This window comes from Toxorhynchites rutilus, chromosome 2 (assembly GCF_029784135.1).
Source record: "Toxorhynchites rutilus septentrionalis strain SRP chromosome 2, ASM2978413v1, whole genome shotgun sequence".
NCBI lineage: Eukaryota > Metazoa > Arthropoda > Insecta > Diptera > Culicidae > Toxorhynchites > Toxorhynchites rutilus.
The window spans coordinates 317,793,996-317,816,571 of record NC_073745.1 but is presented as its reverse complement, the minus strand read 5'-3'; the positions used below and the strand labels follow the sequence as shown (position 1 = coordinate 317,816,571).

The following is a 22,576-nucleotide window of genomic DNA, read 5'->3' as shown; positions in this document are numbered from 1 at the left end:
ACCGTACGTACCCAAGGAACGGATCCCGACCAACTTGCCCTAGTACCGTCCGATCGAGGATTTTTCGGCTCCCTCAGTGCCCTGTGCCCAAGCAGCTGACCACGAAGATCCAGAATTGCTTCTGGAAGATGGATGTTAGTGCCGTCCAGCGCTCTTGTGAGAGCATCTCCACCAAGTTGCGCCGTTCGGCTGAGCACGGCTCTTTTCCCAAAATTCACTAACTTTTTTTTGAAGAACAACCGTTATGTTTTTGATTGAAAATACTGAATTGCTTGAAATAATTTGAATCACTGATCACTGAAGAAATTCTTATTCTTTTATTGAACACCCGTTACAAAACCAACTTTTTATAGACTTTAGGCTTAAGCCAATCAGAGGATTAAAATCAACTTTTTTTCAGCATTTAAGCTGATGTTGTGCACATCGGTTCGGCGATTTTTATCGTCGCGGTCTTTTCGCAGCTGACACATCGGAACTCTAAGGCTATGTTCTCATTGTAGCGGGGCGTATGGCGCATATTTATTTATTTATTTATTTTATTTAATCCATCTGACATCAAATTGTCTTAATGGACCTAATTAAGTCAGTATCAAATACACGCATTGCGAGTGTCAACTTATTCTGAAATAATCATTTAATCTAATCCGAAGCGCATTGCTAGAGAGATTAAAGTCGAAGATGTGAAAAATCCTATTGAATGGCAGACATAAACTCCAACGGATCATGCTGGCCATACAAACTATTCAGGAAATCGAGCGTAAGGAAATCACGATGACGTAGGGTACGTTCTGGAGCATAAATGTTTAGATTAGCTAGCAAGAAAGGGGAGTCAATCTCGTTCCTCAGCAGCTTCGCAACAAACATGGCTTGTGCTGCAGAACGCCTGTTTTCCAGAGTATCAATTCGCAGCAGGTTACAGCGTTCCTCGTAAGGAGGCAATTCCCTTGGATTCCGCCATGGAAGATTCCTCAAAGCACGACGTAAGAACTTTCTTTGTACAGATTCAATGCGCGCTTTCCAAATACTGGGAAAAGGGCACCAAACAAAACCGAGCAGCTTGTTTGCCCTGGAGATGATGTCGTTGTAGTGGTAGATGAAAGTGAACTCCTTATCAAGCATTACACTCAAGTCGCGAGCTCGTTGAATCCGCTCGATGGCTTTGCCGGATAGCATGTAGGAGAAATTGATGGGATTCCGCTTTCTGGTGAACGATATAACTTGGCATTTCTCGACGCTCAACGTCATACAATTTCGTACACACCACGTCTCAAAAATGTTCAGCAAGCTTTGAAGATGATGACAATCATTTATGTCTTCGACAATAACGTAGACCTTAGAATCATCAGCATAGAAGAGTCTCGTTCCACGTGGCAGGATGAAGGACACGTCGTTTATAAACAATGCGAAAAGTGAGGGGCCTAAATTGCTCCCCTGAGGCACTCCAGATATTTTTGAGAACGACTCGGACTCATGTGACCCTATTCTCACACACAAAGCTCGATTTTCAGGTATGACTCGAACCACTCGACAAAACCAAGGGCTACGCCACATTTCGCTAGTTTTTCGAGAAGGATTGGATGATCAACCCGGTCAAAAGCTGCCTTCAAGTCCAAGTAGACGGCATCCACTTGGTTACCAGCATCCATGGCGCGAATACAATGCGATGAGAACTCAACTAGGTTGGTGCTCACGGATTTTTGTGGGTAGAAACCATGCTGATTCGTTGAGATGTACTGCTTGCAACTGGCAAAAAGCGATTCATTTATAATGATCTCAAACAGCTTCGAGCAGGCGCAAAGAGAAGTAATGCCGCGATAATTTTTAGCATCTCGTTTATATCGTTTATTGTGGATGGGGAATAGGTAAGATTTTTTCCAGCTCGAGGGAAACACACGTTGCTGCAGTGATCGATTAAAAAGTTTCGTCAGCGGAGAGGCCAATGCAGAACTGCATTTTTTCAACACTGCAGGTGAAATTCCATCCAGGCCTGGAGCATACGAGAATTTAAGCCTTTGAATTGCTTTGACTACATCCTGTTCAGATATTTCGAACATTTCAACGCTATATACATCCCGAGGAGCATCCTGGACAGCTAATCTCACCTGTTCAGGTTGAGCTGTATAACCGTTGAAAGCGCGTTTGAACTGTCGTGCAAATAGTTCGCATTTTCCACTGATCGAGTCAGCAGAAAGTTCGTCAAGATACATTGATTTCGGGAGACCGTTTTCATTTCGCTTCGAGTTGACGAACGACCAGAACCGTTTTGGATTCACACGTAGGCTCTCCTCAATACGAATCTTGTATCTGGCATACAAAAATTCATTGTATCTCCTGTACTCATTACTGGCCCGATTGAACTGCAGTTTCGAGTGTTGAGAACGTTGACTGTTGACTTATGATTAATAGTGCGTGTTCTTATCGATATGTTCACACTATTCTGACGTGCCGTGAGCGATTTTTTGTCGCGTTGCTGGCGTGCAAACAAAAACACTTTCCACCGGCGATATTTGTACTTTTTCGCTTCTCTCTTGCATATGTTTGTATGTAGTAATGACATAATTTATAACTGCGCGCATGTGTTTGCCAAATGTAGATACATACCTTTATTTTGATTTTATTTTATTTCCATTTCATTCACTACGAAGATATTTAATTTTGTGAAGACATTTCAAAATAAATAACTAAGAAAGAAAGCCGTATGATGTTAGTGAGTGAGTGAATTAAAATATCGTGGCGATAAGTAAACACGCCCGCTGCAGTAAGAACATGGCCTAAAGATACAAAACATAGGCGGTTCGTCCTTGTTAGATGTTACAAAATCCGAGCCATGCTTGCAACGGGTTTATGGTAAGTAAAATTAGTGCGCGTGGCAGAGAGTTGCAGAAAATTATTGCGCAGATTTCTTCTTTCGGTGTTGAAACTTATCTGTCGAAGTTATTATAGACCAGGGGTTGTCAAGGTATCGACTCCATGTGTCATTGTTGTCAATTCGTCTTCAAAATAAAGAAAATGTTGCTAATAACTTCAATTATTTTCACTCTCTAAAAGTTTGGTGATAATCGAATAAAAACTGGAGTTTTGAGAACGAATTTTGTGTGTGCGGATTTTAAACGGTACACCCTATACGTCAATTTATGCGAACAAACAGTTATTTTGTTTGTTTTTTTTTTCTCGCATGCTTGACGTAAAATTGGCTACTAAGTTCGTGGTCATATCTTACAGACCTGATAACGATGAAAACGACTGTTTTTTTTTTTTGGACGGTGGTTAGTACTTGTGGTTGCTAAAAGGAAACGAATTCGGATGAATGTTTCTATAACGTCCGGAAGATCTTCCCTGGATTTGCTGCAGCTGCAGCTCATGTTAGTTTCGAAGCAGAAACTGAGGGTGATACGGATCTACCGACCGCGTGTCAAGACATCAGTCACAATCGGTTGTTCTTGTTCGTTTTGGTTCAAAATCAAGACTTTTGGAGACAAATTTTTAGCACGAGTATTAGCTAGGAGCCGAAAGAGGAGTACCACAGGATGCATCCTCTGCTCCTGAATACATTAGGCTATGACATAAAAAGCAGGTTTATATTTTTTAACTGCTTCCAATAGCCAAGCGCCTTACGATGGTGCGACGTCATTATTGGCTACGAATGTTACGTCAAAATGTTTTTCTTTTCACTAATTCTCCATCTTTTTGAGCATGCATACCATGTTTTTAAGTTTATCATATGTAAAATATGGCAAAGAATGTAAATCAGTAAAAAAGTGCATGTTGGTAATGTTGGCGCTTACTTTACGAATTATGTATATTGATTTCCCCGTTAACATAAACATTATGAATGGGAAAAATAGGTTATAGACAACAACCTTCGTTTATAAGAATTGGTTTACCAAGAAAATTTCAATTTTTGACAACTAAATAGTATACAAGTTATACCAGTATACGAGGCATATGAAACATGTATTTTTTCACATGAAAAACACGTTTATTATTCTTCAATGATTTGCAATATTTTTCCAAATTGAAAGCTGCACATTTTGCGCATCTTTCAGACAATGTATGAATAACTTGCCAAAAAATTATTTGTACCTTCAGCCAAACCAGTCTTCGTATCATTATCGCCGTTTTTGTAAGTATTGAACTGCCTAGCGAGTGCATATGTTATCGATTGAAACCAATGGTAATGATCCCAGTTTAGCAGTTCGACCGTTTCCCTGGCTAATCTTGTTCGATATGACAGGGCATTATCATAAAAAATATAAAAAAGACCTCTTCCGATATTAAACGTTGTTGATTTGGTTAACATTTTATTACTCAGCGAGATGTTGTTGGTTTCAGCCATATTCTTCGTCCAATAATGTGTGCAACTCAGTGTCTTCAATCGTGTGATTATATTAGTGGTTCAAAAATTTTTAAAAGTGGTAACTTTGACATTAGGAACTCCTTCCGGAGTTTTCCACGTTCCTCGTTCCCCACATCGCAATTACCACCTTTAAGATTTTTAACCCTCCTATAACATCATGATTTGTCGAAAACATGCTTGATAGATATTCGTACACTATTAGACCTCTCTCTTTTATTTAATGAAAAACGAATTATTTTGTTCGTATAACCCAGAATCAGATGAAAATCAAATTTACCACTTGCTTAAATACAGTTAATACACGAAAGATTGACGGTAATCCGAACATGAAATTAACTCACTGACACAATTCTACTGTTCTTGCAGAAAAGTATCGTCATCAGCCAACCCAACGATAATGGGAACAACTCGCGCGAGTCTCTATCCCACGAAGGCAGCGAACCGGTAAGTCTCATCGTCGTATCATGTTGCATATTGGATCAAAAATGTTGCAACTACATATTATCAAATTATGTCAGCGAGAAACGATTTGCATCCGATTTGCACCTTATTTCACGGCTGAAATGTGTGTTAGTGTTATCTAAAGCACCCAATATACAGCAAGCAGAGTGCATATATTCACTAGCCACTGCCTTTGCACGGAGTGTTACCTTTCGAATACTCTATTTTGCGATTCATGAATTAAATCAGTTAAGTATAATGTAACTATGTGATAGTTAAAATAGAGTTGAGATATCAAGTTCAAAGTTAAAACATTACACAATGCTAATAGTCATTAGCACATTCCTCTCGTATGAGCTGTATCCAATCGCGTAATTTTCGTATAATGTAACTGAAACAATAACGAACCGTTTAAAAATTCCATGTTCAGTTAGAACTTTCGCTTTCGTATTAGATGCTTGTGTATATGAGAGCTTGTTTCGTCGCAATTGAAAACGCCACCATACAAACAACTCGTAGCGTACGAGGTAAAACACGTGTTCCCCTGGTAAAACACAATAAACTAACGAGGTGGAACTAAAAGAGATGCTTTTTCTCCCTCGCATAGCACATAGACGCGTCAAAAATAACAGTATTTAAACATTCAAGAAGAGCCACAAAGCTGGGTAGCATATCTACTCGGTATACCAAATTCATAAAAACGTGCAAATGGTATTTAGGAAGATTGGTTCTAGTTAAATTTTGTGAGTGTTAAAATAATCTTAACCAGTCTTGCTAGTGGTCACCATCGAATGACTGTTTATGAAGACGTATGGACTGTGTTATAATTGGACATCACAAAATGAACTTTCAATCGGCAGTCGAACAATATCATATATTCGGTGTTAAGTCAGACCGGACCATGTGACATTTTTAATGATTTGGTGAAAAACGAACTTGAAGTTTAATGCTCTGCAATTTTTAAAGAATTTTTTTTATCAATATTGTTCTCAGAAATGTTAGCTACTCTCTGGCATTACTTTGACGTATGATAATTGTAAAAAACATCAAGTATCATGATAAAAAGGCAGTTATTTTGCTTCCTATACGTACACAGTCCACTCTGACTGGACCAAATGAAGCATTTTTTAAGACTTGGTTCAGTATGACTGAACAATTTCGAAATACTTCTCAATCAATTGACAGTAGTGACCAGAGTTGCCAACTATAATTTTCAAAAATCAGGGAAAATGAAAATAAAAGTCAAGATAAATCAGGATAGCTCATTTTGGGATGTCCGAAAACTTTGTGCGGATTTTTAGGAGAACAAATCCATCATTTTTATAGGCAGACATACATTTATTCAATTTTATGTGCACAATTTTGTTCCACAATCTTTCGCTATGGTTCACACAGCTTTAAAATTCTATCCTATCAGATCATGTTCGCTATCTCGTCGAAAACTGTTCAAGAAATTTTGTATGCTGTCCATAGAATCGAAATTCTTGCCCTTGAATTAATTTTGTAGAGACCTGAACCTATGATAATATGAGCTGGTGATATAGGATCTCCTGTAATGACTCCAAAATAATTTATTGTGCATTTTCGTTACATTTATAAATCGAGCCGCAGATGGAAATACAATCCATTGAAGGCATTTCATTCAAATTGTGTGGAACCCACATATCGTCTCGAAATACAAAACCAAGCTTCAGCAGATGCTCATCAACGGTGGATTTAGAAATCTGTATTGAATTGGCTAATTCATTTGTCGTATACTGAGGATTACTCTTGATCAACGTCTCGATTTATTCATCATCAATGGCGGCACGAATTTGCTGCGAAAACATAAAGGGAACCTTTATCTTCTGTTTTCAGCTCTACATAATTCTTAGTGGCTAATATTCTTTCCATTATTTCCGTACCCAGTCTATTAATAATCGTTGTTTTATTACTTTTATTACTTTGTTTTATACTTGAGCGAACTTTCATTTGTCCCTATTTAAGCATTTCCACAACTATGCATTCTTAGTATTGTGCTTCGTGATACTATGACTACGACGATAAATGTCATACATTTTTATAATCATATACTTTACAAAGAAAATCTACTAAATATCTATAACTCTGTAGTCCTTGGCATAAGAGAGAAAACCAGATCTCGCAAAATTATCCTCAATAAACATACTATAGAATAAACACACTACGTGTTTTAAGCATTCAAATAAATATTAATACTAATAAATAATATTAATAAACAATAAACGAAAGAAAGAGCAATCACTATACAAGAGAGAACCGGAGAGCTTTTTATGTAGGCTATTCTGACAGTTCTCATTTCCAACCAGTGAATCTTTGACAAGAATCCCGGTATACATAATACGGATCATGTTAATTGTGATAAAATAAAAAACTAAAAAATCAGGATCACTTCAGAAAAATCAGGCAAAACCGAGTGTTTGTCAGGATGTCAGGATACGAACCAAATGTCTGGGAAATTCTGTAAAATCAGGAAGGTTGGAATCTCTGGTTGTGAGTCAAAGTGTACCATTCTGTTATGAAAATAAGAACGAGAAAGGGTATGAGGTAGGAAATGCATTAAAATTTGGTTGCGTTCAGCATTATAGTCTCTGCCATCTATTACAGGCATGAATATGATTGCACGGCAAACATGTTAAAGCAAAAACTTCCTCTTTTCAATCATCTTAGTCAATATTCGTCAATCGAATCGTCAAATTCGAATTCATTGTCATCGTTATGTCATCGTCATCGTTTGAAATAGTACATTTTCAAATCATTCACACTGAAGACCAGCGTTTTTCACTGGTCCGTTCAGTCAGTGTGGACCAAGTTTATTTTTTAATATACTCAGAATGTGTTCATTTTACACTAACTGGTCCAAGCCCATTTCAACAAGGTACCTATTAGCTTCAAGAAAAAGTTTTGTTGGTTTTAATTCGGCGCTTGGAAATTGTTTAAATTCAATATACAAATGATGACACATGGTCCATTTTGTCTGCACATGATATAGAGTAGTGCGGGGCACCTTACTGTTGTCGTCCAATAACTCTTGATATAAAAGAAAATGAAGTTCAGTTTGCTTACCAATTTGTAATATATATAACCTTCGAAACGTAGTACAAGAATTTCTCGAGTTTTGTTTGTAGTTAGACAAAAGCCTAATTTGATACAAAATGGCAAATTAAATTGTACTTCTGAGGTAACTTGTGACAAAAATAAATGCTTTATCATTACCAACGGAAAAAGTATCATTACCAGAGTATGTAGGCACCATCCAGTGGGGAGGAAGGAGGTGCGGTATAAAACAACAACATTTGAAACAGAATTCGTTTTTATTAACAAACAAGCTGACCCGGTGAACTTCGTCCCACCCAAAATTGATATATCGATATAAATCATTTCGAACACTCAAGTTTCCACAGAAATTATTTTTATGTACATAATCAGTATATAATTTCTTTTTTGACATATAAACCTGATGCGGACTAAAACGCATCAATCCTGAAACTGACTGTTTCAATCCGTTGCTTCGTTCTTGAGTTAAATCGTGAGGATCGGACACCAAATCATTTTTATTAATATAGATCATGTTTCTAATTATATAGTTACCTTCACTTGATTTATTTGAAACTCAGTGTTGAAAAAAAAACAATATTTATTTGAAGTTCATTGTGAAAACATAAACATAAACGGAACATAACCGTTATTGAATTGAATGCATGGTGAAAATAAAACATTTTTGATTTTGGTTTTTTTTTTTGAATTATTTTTAAGCAATTGTTTATATTTCTTCCTCATCTTGGATTTCGGTTCTGAGGATTCCGATGCTTTGCCTTGAAGCGTTGTTGTTTCGTTGCGCTGTTGTGGGGTTTGGAGAGACAGACGATGGTTCCTCACGAAGCTAAAATCCCAATCTCTTCCTGCCAGTTTTGCAACTTGGTTGAATTCGTACTGGAGGTTTTTGGCTTTCTCGAAATCAAACGCCAGACGACGTAAATCTTTGAGTCATACCATAGAAAGCCTTGTCCAGTGCGCTGCAGTGGTGCGCCAGATCCTCAGAATGCTCACTCGTAAATACTAGTCTGAACCGCCCTACGTGCTCGTTGGCACATCCCAGCAGAAGTAGAAATGTCAATAAATAATGATTCAAATCATAAATCACTCACTGATATGAGCCTCTTCCTCAGAGCTGATTCAGAAATATCGAGGTCTGCCGCAATCCGACGCTTCGAGACTTCCTTCCGAAGTCTCTGTGGAGCTATTAGAGCATTTCTGGAGTGCTTTTCGTCAAATCAGTTTTCTTCTTGTGGGTTCCGTTGAAAATTTGGATGAAAACATTTTATAATTTTTTTTCAGAGCAAAACTCTGGTGCCGAACTTTTGCCCTACAGCCACTGCGCACCTTTCTCCCACAAGCAATTTTTAAACTAGTCGAATTTTTAAAACAAGCTCTTGCACTTTTTCACAAACACGAATACGCACTATCATCTACTATAGAATGAAGGTTTCCTTGACAGTGTAGTTTCGAACTTTCCAGTTATTTTAGTTAAGTTAATCGTCATCTCCAAAACTGAAAAAAATAGATCAATCACAAAACTCTTTTTACCTCATAATTTTTTGTCATTTTCATGAAATGTATCTTGTTTATATGTGTGAGCTACTGGTGTAATAATGTATCAAACGAATACACTGTGGCGAAATTTTATGCTCGTTTGCTTCAGAAAGGCCAATGCGCACTTTTGCCCCGTGCGAACCTTTGCCCCGCACTACTCTAGAGCCATTCCGCCATGGTAAATGGTACATGGTCTGCTCTGACTGCATACTATGAGGGGTTTTCGTTGTTCAATCATAACAATTTCGTTCCGTTATTCCTGCTGAAGGCGTGATTTTCCAAATCTGATAAATTTGGTATGTAGCTTACATAATGCTTAGCCAAATGTTATCAATAACTCGAAATCTTCAATTTTGCGACTTGGCCCGCTCTGACTTAACACCGACCATATGACATATAGACATTTGTTCGTTTTATTCATTTGATGTTCATCGTTCTGAAATCAAACAACACCGCTTAACGTTCATTCAACACATTTGTAATTTATATTGCTTTGATATGAGCAATTTGTGTAAATATACTATTTTTAATTCATATTTTAATTTAATTCATGTGTGGAGATGTGGATGGATATATGCAGCTGTGCTCGAATGCAGAATAAAGGGAGAAATAGCATTCAAATCATTGACAATCATAACGACAAATCAAAATAGAATTAAATGAGCCGGAATCAAAGGATAATTATGACCACGAATGGGAGAATGAAAATAGCATATTTTCACCGCTCTTCTGTGTACGTTCCGTAGAAAGAGCGAGCATTTGAACAATCAACTGAAGGTTGTGTTCGCGGCTATGCATTTATTTCTGATGTGACTGTGTAATGTATTCGTGGTTATGTTCACAATACGTATTGAGCCATAACATTCGGGCAATATGGTCACCAAAATTTCTTGAATTAATGAAATATATTGCAAGTAGTTAGTAGCTGAAAAAAAAGTAGAATAGTCTGAGCCTAGGGACACGGACGTAAATTTGACGTAGGGCTGTGAATGTTCGGAACAATGGTTTTCTTAAATATAATTTTGTCATTGTTCAGAAATCTGTTTTTTAAATTTTTTTCAACTTCAAATGGTGGCCCTGAAAAGGGCTGTTTGATATATATTTTGATATCCCTCAATTGTAACAATGGTAGTGATAAGATGTACATCCGCAATTTCCTTGTCCAGAATGATCGAACTTCCCGCTTGAGTATTCAAGCAGGGGCTTGTACCTTGGTTCGATCGCTCATATTGATCTTATATTAGTATAGCAATCTTATATAGTAAGAATTTGTATATATTATACAAATTCTTACCAGTATTTGAGAGTCAAGACATTTTCTGTTATTTTCAGGCTCATTTAATGTAATAAATCGGGATGACAAAATATGTGCTAAAAAATAATTTTGGGAGCGTGGTTACATTGCCTCCCCCTTGCTTCGTTCGAATTCATCAGCTTCCAAGGAACAAAATTGTTTGTTTCTCTTCGTCAGTTATCGTACAATCAAATTTTCGAGCGTAGAACCAAACTAGCGTTGGCAGAAAACATTTCATCTCGGCAGAAATAATGCTTTTTCGTCTGCTGGAGGGTCGAATGCTCAAATAATGAGCTGTTTTAAAAACTTAATGAAGGTTTGTATGTATGGGTGCAGACATCTCTCCCTTTTTTTAATTTTTCTTTTCATTTGGGATAGTACCGAAAAAAAAAGTCCATAGATTGTTAATGGGGATCGAACCAAGGCCGGCTCGAATGCAAAGCTGTTTCACACGACCACGCTATCCATATAGCATATAGCATATAGCAGTGCTGTTGTTTAAAAGCGAGATAATATTACACCTCCTTATTAAATGACGTTGGAAAGTATTTTCTAAGAGGAAAAAGAAGAGCATAAACGAGAATTTATATCTTTCTCTCTGGGTCGTGTATTTGGCAAACTATGCGAAAAACTTTTATATGCTTTCATTTCAATATGTCTCCTGTTTCACTCGCTCATATTGGATCATATTGGCTCTGGCATATATATTATACAACTGATATACACGTATTGGGGAGTAGAGCATTTTCTGTTGTGTTTCGGCTTATTTAATGTAATAAATCGGGATGCCATAACATGTGTTAAAAATAAACTTTGGGTGTACTCCTATCCAATATTACCTCGGCCTAAAAAGTTCTGCAACAGTTAGTGCAGGATTTTTGCGCCACTTTCGCACTTTCGCTTATTGCGATAATAAACACGGTTGTAAATAGTGGTCAAATGTTGCGACATTTCGACTAGTTTGATCTTTCGACAGGAAGTTCAACTGACTAACTGAGAATGATTAACGAATATCAGTGTAACACATAACATAACATAAGGGTAGACGAAATATGTTTGGATCGGCAAACAAAAAAAAATGTCGTCATTGATTACATTAAATATGAAGTTAATGGGAAAGAAACAAGGAAATGTTGAATGTACTTATGATTTCGTGATACTTTGGGGCAAAATACACATACAATCACAAAGCTGCTTGATTTTTAATGGATAACTATAGCTTTGGGATTTCTCTCCATTGTGTTATTATTATTATTAGTCTAATCTAAATCATCGTGAGTAGTTACTTTTTCGATGAAATAATGTTCGTTTGCAGACTATATTTCACGTCACACACTCTGACACTGTGAGCCATGACAATATCGCCTTGGTATCGCTGAAATAATGATTTTTTTTATAGAATTGCAACCACTCACTAATCCACTCCACCATCTACATTATCCTTATTGCTAGACATTGACTGGATTTCTTATTTATTTGATAGATATTGCATTGCAGACTATTGCACACAATTTATTCGTTAAATTGTTTACTTGTTTTAGAATTCCCACTGTTGATGTTTCAGGCAAAAACATTGCTGGATGAATGGCCTAATGGTATATTTTAACATATATCGTTTTTTTTTTATTTTAGTGATTTTCAACACATTTCGGCTGGTTCGTCACTTTTACTTCCATTTTTGGAAGAATGTCGGGAGTGAGAATTGAACTCGTGATCTCTGCGTGAAAGGTATGGATGTAACCGCTACGCCAGATCGCCTCCTAACATATATCGTAAGAACGATTCTGCGTAATATGCATTCGAAATCTCTTATTTTTTCGTTACTTTTTTCGTAGAGTTTTCGTAGAGAAACGTAGTCCTACGTTCAAAGAGCCAACATCGAATTAAACCAAAACAAACATAAACAAATATAATATGAAACATTTCAATGGAACTCGTCTGTAGGAATGTTTTTTGCTCAACTACAATTTAAGAGAAGCTGCATTTCACACGTGAAAGTTGTATTCTATAACAGCTGAATGAAAGGTTTTATTTAATGACAAAAAATTTACTGACGAAGTTTTATACAAACGGATAATTTATGTGAACACTTTTCTGCCGTTTTTTTTACTTTTTTTTATGAATATTGTACCTGACAAAGTTTTTTTTTGAACGGATTTTAGTGTGTAGACAATCTTTTTTTACATTATTTTTTCTCTCTAATTTGTATTTATCTCTAACGAAATTCAGGCCAACTCGACTGTCCGTTGGCAATATCATCTCAGAGCACCTTTGCATACCTGAAATATTCAAAAAGGAATTAGACAACTTTTTGAAAAGGGCCATAGAATTCTTCTTGATTTTTTTACAAACAAATATAACTCAAAAACTATAATACCTACAAAATTCTGGTCAATGGATAAAATGTAGGAAATTGTTAGAATTCTCTCTTTGTTCGAATTCTCATAAAATAATACCAAAAATTTAAAAAATCGCTGACCGACAGTTGGACATGGTATGTTACGATACATAATGTTTCCAAAAGAATTCATTTTGCTATACACCATAACGAAAAGTGGTTCAATGTAAGACGGCATTTTTTTTTACTTTTAACTCTGCTATGTTATCTTCAGTGACGAAAGAAATTCAATTTAAATTGTGCTGAGTTTTTCAACGGGTACTAGCGTGATTTACGAAGGGGCAACAGTATTTTTCAACCAGGTACTTTGGTGAAAGCTCGTGAATGGTTTGGGCAAAATTCTGTGCAACCGGAAAACTCTAGAAAGCTTTCACATCCTTCAAAATGTATAGCAAGGATTACATACATGTTCTGGTTCCTCTCTCCTACCGTTTTTGCGTAGATATCGTAGAAGAAAAACACATTCCAGCAAGACAATGCCGCTATTCATACCAGCAAGGAACTAAGCAATGGATTAAGGAGCAAACATTTGACTTATTGGACTGGCAAGTCTAGACTCCAGACTTGAATTCTGTTGAATCCTAGGGAAAGCAGTACACCACGGTTGATGAACTCAAGGTCGCAATTTCAGAGACATGGGACAATTTCGAGGTATCCGCAAATTGTATGCCTAAACGAATTTTCCTGGTTAATAACCGAAACGGCAAGGTTACGAATTATTGACATGTTAATATGTCGATTGGTTTGCCTTTTTCATTGATAATGTTTATAAATTTTGAAATCATCTAATAAAAACTGGACAGCTGAAATTATCAGATTTAAGCCCGATAAATAAACAAACGACTGTTTTGAACGAATTTGGCGTTAAATATACGTTATTCTAAGCATTCAAGAATGTATGGAAATATCTTGTTAAAATCCTAACTGTTTGTATTACAACGAAATTGACGAATTTACGTTGGATTTACAACCAGATGGCGCAGCGAGTAAAATGAGGATGTTTTGTTTTCTTGGTATGAAATTCGTTCAAATTTTCTAGAAAAATCAGAATTTATCTTCAAATTTCCCGGTTTTATGTATTCTTTCCACGCTGAAAAGGTTAGAAAATCATCATTTTACAATGTGTTATGTACATTACGAGGAATGGCTTGTTATAAGTATTGTAACTTTAATTCAATTGACGAACTTACGCAAAGCTGAATCAGCTCATGCGACATCTACATTAGAGCTCAGAACCACAAAAGTGAGGATGTAAAGGGTGAGTCACATCAAATTGCATCACGGAAAAAACGCTGTAGAAATTCGCCCAGTAGACCGATCCTTTTGAGAATTTTAGACAGTAAAATAAAAACTATTAAACAACTTTTGGCATTTTCTTTTTATTCATACTTCTTTACCCCGTCCATAAGGTTCTGTACAACGTCAGGTTGTAGTTTTTTTTTTGAACAGAAATCCATTTTCTCTTGAAGTCCGCCTCCGATTTGACAACTTTTGGGTTCTTCCGGAGGACCTGCTTCATAATCGCCCAATATTTCTCTATTGGGCGAAGCTCCGGCGCGTTGGGCGGGTTCATTTCCTTTGGCACGAAGGTGACCCCGTTGGTTTCGTACCACTCCAACACGTCCTTTGAATAGTGGCACGAAGCGAGATCCGGCCAGAAAATAGTCGGGCCCTCGTAGTGGTAGTAAGCGCTTCTGTAGGCACTCCTTAAGGTAAACCTGCCCGTTTACCGTGCCGGTCATCACGAAGGGGGCGCTCCGCTTTCCGCAAGAGCAGATCGCTTGCCACACCATGTACTTTTTGGCAAACTTGGATAGTTTCTGCTTGCGAATCTCCTCCGGAACGCTGAATTTGTCCTCTGCGGAGAAGAACCACAGGCCCGGCAGCTGACGAAAGTCCGCTTTGACGTAGGTTTCGTTGTCCATTACCAGGAAATGCGGCTTCGTCAGCACTTCGGTGTACATCTTCCGGGCTCGCGTCTTCCCCACCTTGTTTTGCCTTTCGTCGCGGTTAGGAGCCTTCTGAACCTTGTATGTGCGCAGGCCCTCCCGCTGCTTGGTCCGCTGGACGAATGAACTTGACAAATTCAGCTTATTGGCGACATCCCGGACCAAACTTCTCGGATCACGTCTAAACTGCTTAACTATGCGCTTGTGATCTTTTTCACTGACGGAGCATCCATTTTTGCCGTTCTTCACCTTCCGGTTGATGGTTAGGTCCTCGAAGTATCGTTTTAGTACTCTGCTGACCGTGGATTGGACGATTCCCAGCATCTTACCGATGTCCCGATGTGACAACTCCGGATTCTCGAAATGAGTGCGCAGGATTAATTCACGACGCTCTTTTTCGTTCGACGACATTTTTCCAAATTTACGAAAAATTGACAGTGAAGCATGGCCAACGTGATCTATACACTCTTATCTGATTATAAGCGAGAGCTGAAGATATAATTCCTAAAAATTAAATTTTCTACAGCGTTTTTTCCGTGATGCAATTTGATGTGACACACCCTTTATGTTTATTTTACGCACTGAAAAGCAATATTCGGTGGTGATTATTTATTTTATTTCAATTTAGATTCATTTCAGCCATTGAATGTCGTCAGTATATGGTAAGAAAGTTGGAGTTTTGTATATTTACGATGGCTCTAATAGAAATTTGATCCCCTTTCTGTTGACCGATTGATCTGAAATTTGGAACACACCTTTATCTCTGTAGTCATTATAAAAGAGCGTATTTCATGATCTTCAAAATTCAAGATGGCGGCCGCTACAAAATGGCAGATCTCATATTTTCTCAAAACTTCATCGATATGGGTTTTCCAAAACCCCATCAATATGGGTATCAAATGAAAGTGCTTGACTAGTAAAACACAGTTATTTATGAAAAATACAAATTCAAGATGGCTACCACTACAAAATGGCGGACTATATATTTTCTCAAAACCTCTTTAATTTGGGTATCAAATGAAAGGGCTTGACTAGTAGAATACGATTATTTATGAAAAATATAAATCCAAGATGGCTGTCACTACAAAATGGCGGACTATATATTTTCTCAAAACCTCTTTAATTTGGGTATCAAATGAAAGGGCTTGACTAGTAGAACACAGTTATTCATGAAAAAAGAAAATCCAAGAATGCTGCCACTGCAAAATGACGGACTACATATTTTCTCAAAGCCCCATCAATATGTGTATCAAATGAAAGTGCTTGACTAGTAAAACACAGTTATTTATGAAAAATACAAATTCAAGATGGCTTCAACTACAAAACCCTATTATTATGGATATCAAATGAAAGGGCTTGACTAGTAGGATACAGTTATTTATGAAAAACCTCATTAATATGGGTATCAAATGAAAGGGCTTGACTAGTAGAACACAGTTATTAATGAAAATGCAAATCCAAGATGGCTGCCACTACCAAATGGCTTTCTCAAATCCCGATTAATATGGGTATCAAATGAAAGGGCTTGAATAGTAAATCACAAAAATCCAAATCCAAGATGGCCGCGATCACAAAAAAATACAATTTATATCATATTATCATATTATTAAACGGTTTTATTTAACTTTAACTGTTTGTATGTATGTTTGTACGTCTGGAGGGTTGTCCCAAATTAATAGAAATTTGACCAATAGGAACTGACCGAATTTATAAAACACCTTTATCTCTGTTGTCATTTTAAAACTGCTTATCTTGAAAAATCCAATTTGGCCGCCGCTACAAAATAGCTTATTTCATATCATTTAAAAAAAGGATGATTGAGATATGTGTATCAAACGAACGAATTTGACTTGTTGAACACACTATGCATTTTCTGCAATCCATTCAATATCGGTATCAAATGAAATTATTTGTCTGATAGAATACAGTACAATGGTTTTATTGTAGAGAAATATTCTAATGTAACAGATAATGTACTAAAAACTAGAAAATAAAATAAGTAAAAAAAAATTTAAGTTCAACGGTTTAATTGTGATTAAACAAAACAATGTACTAAAAGCTAGAAAATAATTAGGCAATCAGTTAGCAGTTATCACACCTCTCCTTCATTAGTCTAGGGCATTGATAAGACTAAAATAAAATCGTGGGGCACGTTGGATTTCCATTATCCACAATTAGCGACTTCATCATATGTCCCATGATTTTATTTTCGTCTTGTCAATGCTAACTGCTATTTGCCCAATTATTTTCTAGCTTTTAGTACATTGTTATGTTTAATCACAATTAAACCGTTTAATTTAAAAAGTTTTTTTTTACTTGTTTTATTCCATCAATATGCAATGCTTTATCAATACACGAAATTCGGATTTTTCCATTTTTCTCACAATAACAAAAGTTGTTTCACTCTCAATGCTGTAACTCACGAACCAATCGACTAATTGCTGTCCAATTTTGACACGTATTCATTGAAAGATGGTGCTTTGTGATAGTCAAGTAGATTTTTGCAAAGGGCGCCATCTAGACGTCAACCTAATGAACTTTTCAATCGAACTGTTATAAGAGTTAGACAGAGTGTTGTCAATGTGTGTAGATAAGTATTGAGAACTCATCTCCACTCATAAGAATCAAAAATGTTACAATGTTATTCCATTAAAATTAATTAAGTCTCGTGTTAAAACTTACACAGCAAAAACTAAATATTGTTAAACCATACAAACATAACAATCATCGATATTATAATGGAAACAGTTCATGCACTTAGGAGAATTTCATTTACAGTATTCGATAAATCACGAACTTTTCACGGAATGAGATCTTGTAACCCAGACAATTGAAAAACTATGAATTTGTCGTGTTCATCTCGCCCTCACACGTATGAATGTCCGTTCTAGCGATCGACACCAATTTGAAGGTAATCATATGAGTACGAACAACTGTATAGACAATTGTTTTTCGACTACCATCATTATGTAACGACAACCTGGCTTTCATTTCTAGGGTGGAGGAGAGATAGTTCATCATATGCAGTTTTTCAAGTGTGATGAATGGAGAGTGCTGCAACAATAACGAGGAAGATCGGATGATCGATTTTGTTCTTCTGTTGCCAGCTCTGTTTGTCGTCAATGCAGAAATATAAAAATTTTGATAATTTCGTTTTGAGAATTTGTGTTGAACGTAATCACAAACCATATCTTCTTTTATACACATGTTAGTGGATGTTCACCAACTAAACCACTAGACCAAGTTGATGGAATCACCTACTTCTTTCGTGCTCGCAAGAAACCGCACCATAGGCATAGGCAGAGGCACCTCGCATGGCCTCGTACTTCTGCATAAAAATGAAGGTTTCGGTGCTATTCTGATTGGAAAGATAAGTCTCTGAGTGGTTGTTGTCGACGATGAATACGATCGAAAGCCGCCCATGTGAACAGCAGCAACTACAAAAAATGTGCGTTGGTACTTTCGATTTCGAATTCTCTCATGCATGCAGCGGCTCTCAAGCGGACATCACCACCGCGAATCGGTCGGACTGGGGATCCAAAAACCGAATGATTTAATTGTTTTCAGCCCAATTTTCAATGTCAGTGTTTAGGTTGAGTCAAGTGTAAAATTGGTGGCGAACTTGTCTCGCGTAAGGACACTCACAATCGTCAAAGTGTTTATTGTTTGCCGAAAATGAATCGAAAATCGCGATCTTAGAATTCAACTTAAGATTAAGTAATTACAATGTGAACGAACGAGAAACAACAGTTGATCCGGTGCACACCCCGGGTTGAATGACTTCCTCCACCCCTTAATAAATACGAACAATTAATCTCCATCATTAACGCTGCGACTGCACTCGCGTGAAGCTATTTGGTTCAAGGTCGTCACGAGCCTTTGCACCTTTGCGAGACATGGCTTCCACTCTGTGTGACTGCTGGCTTAAACAATAAAAATAAAGTGTGATGCTTTGTTGCAATATCCTTCCTCGGTAATTTTCGTTCTTCGCCACGAACATAGCTTTTGACCGGTCATGACTGATGCTTTCGTTAAAAATTTATGAGCTAATCGCCGACTGACTAATTGATTACTTCTTTCTAACAGGTTGTCTACGTTTCGGACAGTGCCGGTTATATTCCCTTGACGTCCCTTCAGGCCAACCATCCGCGGATTCCATCGGCGTACGGGAGTGACATTGACCCTGCCTGGCGGCCGGACCCTTGGGACCGTGACTATAATCGGAGGCACCGTTTCAACAATACACGTGTGCAACGTAAGTTCGTTTGGTTTAAGTATTTTTGGAATTGAAAGTTTAGAAGGATCTCATGTTTCAGATATTGAAGCAGAATGTCAAGACGACTACATGAAAATTCGGATCGGTTTCAATGGTTCGTTCACCGGACTGCTGTATTCTTCTGGTAAGTAACATTTTTTGAATGACTGTTACGAATATTATTATAGTGCTGATTTCCTCATTGAATGCAAACAGTAAAATTGAGAACAATATGTTTTATATGAGAGCAGGAAAAGCATTGCCAAAAAATGCTTCTTGTGGCACAACCGATTTTCTATTTGCAAGGCTTTTTTTTTCAATTCATCGATTGTGACCATTCTTTGCTGATACCGACACCTTCTGTTGACATTGTTTTCAGTGCTTCTTTTCAATTATTATTTCTAGTTTATGTTTTGTTGATAGTTGAAGAGTGACAAACACATTTTAGTATTTTTACCAAATTTCAACAAAATTTTGTCTGTCAGAAAGTGTCTAATACATACTGTCAAACAGTGTACTTCCACCGGGTGTAACATCAATAGAATTTGCGATTGCTGATTGCTCTGTTATAACCTTACAGGGCGGTGAAGTATACTGCTGTGATCTCACAAAGTGACGTAAGCGCCAAAATTGACATTTTCCTTTTTTTGTTATAGATCAATAAAGAATATCATATACTTAAAAAAAACTCCGAAATTTTACTGAAATGGTCAAAATGACCACGTAAAAACTTTAAAACATTCACTGTGATGCGATTTAATTGTTGATCTGATCTGGAAGTCACATGCCTTTTCTCTTGTAAAAAACCGCTTTTTCGAAAAGCTCGTCATACCAAATGTTTTAATCAATAACAGTCCATCCCCATTCTGAGTATTTATAATAGCAATGTTGTTTGAGAACTATGAATATCTGTTCAAAAATCTCGTCAAATGTTTAAATTACCGGTAAAACAAGTAAATTACCGGTAAAACCGGTAAATTACCGGTAAAATAATACTTTAAAATAAACCATTTTCTTGATAAAACGACTTTTATTGATAATGATCAGTTTACAAGAAAACATTTGGTAAGTTTCTGCTACTTAGTTTGATAGTTTAAGTAATACTAAATGATACAAATAATGTTATTTTGCCGTCTTCTTATCCGGAATGGATATTATTACCGAAATTTCCAGAAGAGGAAACGGACATCCAGAGTTTAATGATGTTGGGCGTACAGTACGAAGAGTATCGAATACCATTTTCACGTATTTGCCTTTGACGCCCTCAGTACAAAAACTCTTGTCTGAGGGTTTTCATCAATCCGTTTATAGACGTTGAGCTTGGGTTGGATGTTGATACCTTTGATTGTTGCAATTTCGGTTCAAGTTTTCCCTGTTTTGCAGGCTCTGTAACGTCCAGTGATTTTTTTTCCCTCCTGTTGTCTAGCTACAGAATCAATGCCATAATCGTCAAATCTCGTCAAGTCACGAACGATTTCAAATGCCGGCCTAATCATTCCAGTCCGACTTTTGATATAAGACGCCGAAGTCATCATTAATTGTAGTGTTGTAATTGAAGGCGACGGGCTCGAGGTGGTAGAGGAATTTGTCTACCTTGGCTCGATGACAACAACTAAAAAAACAACAGCCGTAAAATTCGTACGAAGTGTACCATGTAAAAATCCACTTGGTGCTTTTGAACGCCTAGTACTTAGAACCATATACGGTGGTATACAGAGTATGGAGAAGGAGGAAAGGTCGCCAGAAAGTCGCCAAGGCTGGACGGGTGCGATGAGCAAGGCATTTTGCAAGATTGCCGGACGCCAGACCTGCGGTTGACATAATCGTCCAGGCTTCTCTACAGAGAAGCACACCACGACGTGTGTGAAGACGCTTGATGCGCTTCCTGAACCGGTGGAATCATTGGTTCTATTTTCTACGTTGTACCGGCTAGAACGTAACAGTTAGTGAGGACACCATGTGCATTCGGTGTGTTGGTATTGGTGTCAGCTTTAGCCTCATTTATCTAAGATAAGATCAGACAATAGGGGGTCTTTTACGGACCAAATTTCTGTCAGATACGGACCAAATTTCTGTCAGTCGTTCTGATTTCTGATTGGCTGATTTCGATAAGTTTTGTAAACAAAGTCGATTTTTTCAGTGTTGCCAATAAAAATAAATAGCGTTGGATTTGTATTGAATTTAGAAATAGTGAATTTAATGAATATAACAATATTAGAGTTCAAAGGAAATGTGAAGGAATTATATGCAAGTTTATGTATGTGTTTTTTCACAATGGAATGAAGTGAACGGCAAAACACTCATTTGTCAATTTAGCTTCGTTAGGTCAATTAGGTTCGTTAGGTAATGCGATTTCACATTTCGGAATATAATTTCTATTGCTAAGAAGAAATGGAAAGTCTCATCATTCACTATGCAGATGGCAGTTGTTAGCTCTAGCTCGTAAATATGAAAAAAGAGATGTTTGATACCATCCAGGTTTTGTTTTGCTGACTACTAATTGTTACACTGCTGACATGTTCTTTCCCGCTGACTTATTTTGATGATGTAAAGAGCTACGAATTTTGTTCTGTTCTGTCGAAGAAAGTTTTCGCTTCATCGACGGTGTACTCATAGTCGAATTCAATATTCATGTCATGCACATTATCACTAAAATTAGATGAAGCTGAAATTCGATATGATGTCGATCCTGCTTCACTGTTCATCAATTTCTGGGCTGAACATTCTTCCCGCCGTTTTGATAGCAAGTCCATCAATCCAACAAGATGTTCTTGTGTATCGGCTGTATACGAAGCATTCGGAGCTACGGTTATGTGTTGTGAATGAGTCACAATTTTCAAGTTGTTCCTGAATAGCCATGGAGTTGAGCGCCGTTGTTTTGCACAGAGAAAAAACTCTTCAGACAATCTTGGACGAGTTGTTATGGATATCATATTTATATTACAGATATGGGTGACTTATTCTATCTTTTTAAAACATATTTTTGAGATTGCCTAATTGGAAATATCCAAAATCATTAAATTCGCACCAACCAAATGTTACGATTCATAAAAACCGAAAAAATCCTAAATTTTATAATATTTGGCAACTCTGGCATCTTCATGTCATGGCTTCGTTTTTGGACGACGAAGAAGAGTAAGAAGCCAGTTGTCTCATCTAATCTTAGGCATTTATAGGTTGACGCGCACGGTGTAGACTTGCTGTCATTTGCTGTTTCTTAACAACGCAACATTGCCTCAATAAAAAGTGGCGCAGAAAAGAATATCTTGTA

At 37.1% G+C, this 22,576-nt stretch overlaps 1 protein-coding gene across 1 annotated transcript in view; it reads left to right on the top strand.

The window, feature by feature from the left end:
- LOC129765583 (uncharacterized) overlaps positions 1–22,576 on the top strand; it is a 55,132-nt gene that overhangs the window by 24,997 nt on the left and 7,559 nt on the right. Inside the window, exons 4-6 of the mRNA XM_055765991.1 lie at positions 4,724–4,801; positions 19,137–19,305; positions 19,367–19,450. Of these exons, the coding sequence (XP_055621966.1) occupies positions 4,724–4,801; positions 19,137–19,305; positions 19,367–19,450 (331 nt within the window). The remainder of the gene's footprint in view (positions 1–4,723; positions 4,802–19,136; positions 19,306–19,366; positions 19,451–22,576) is intronic.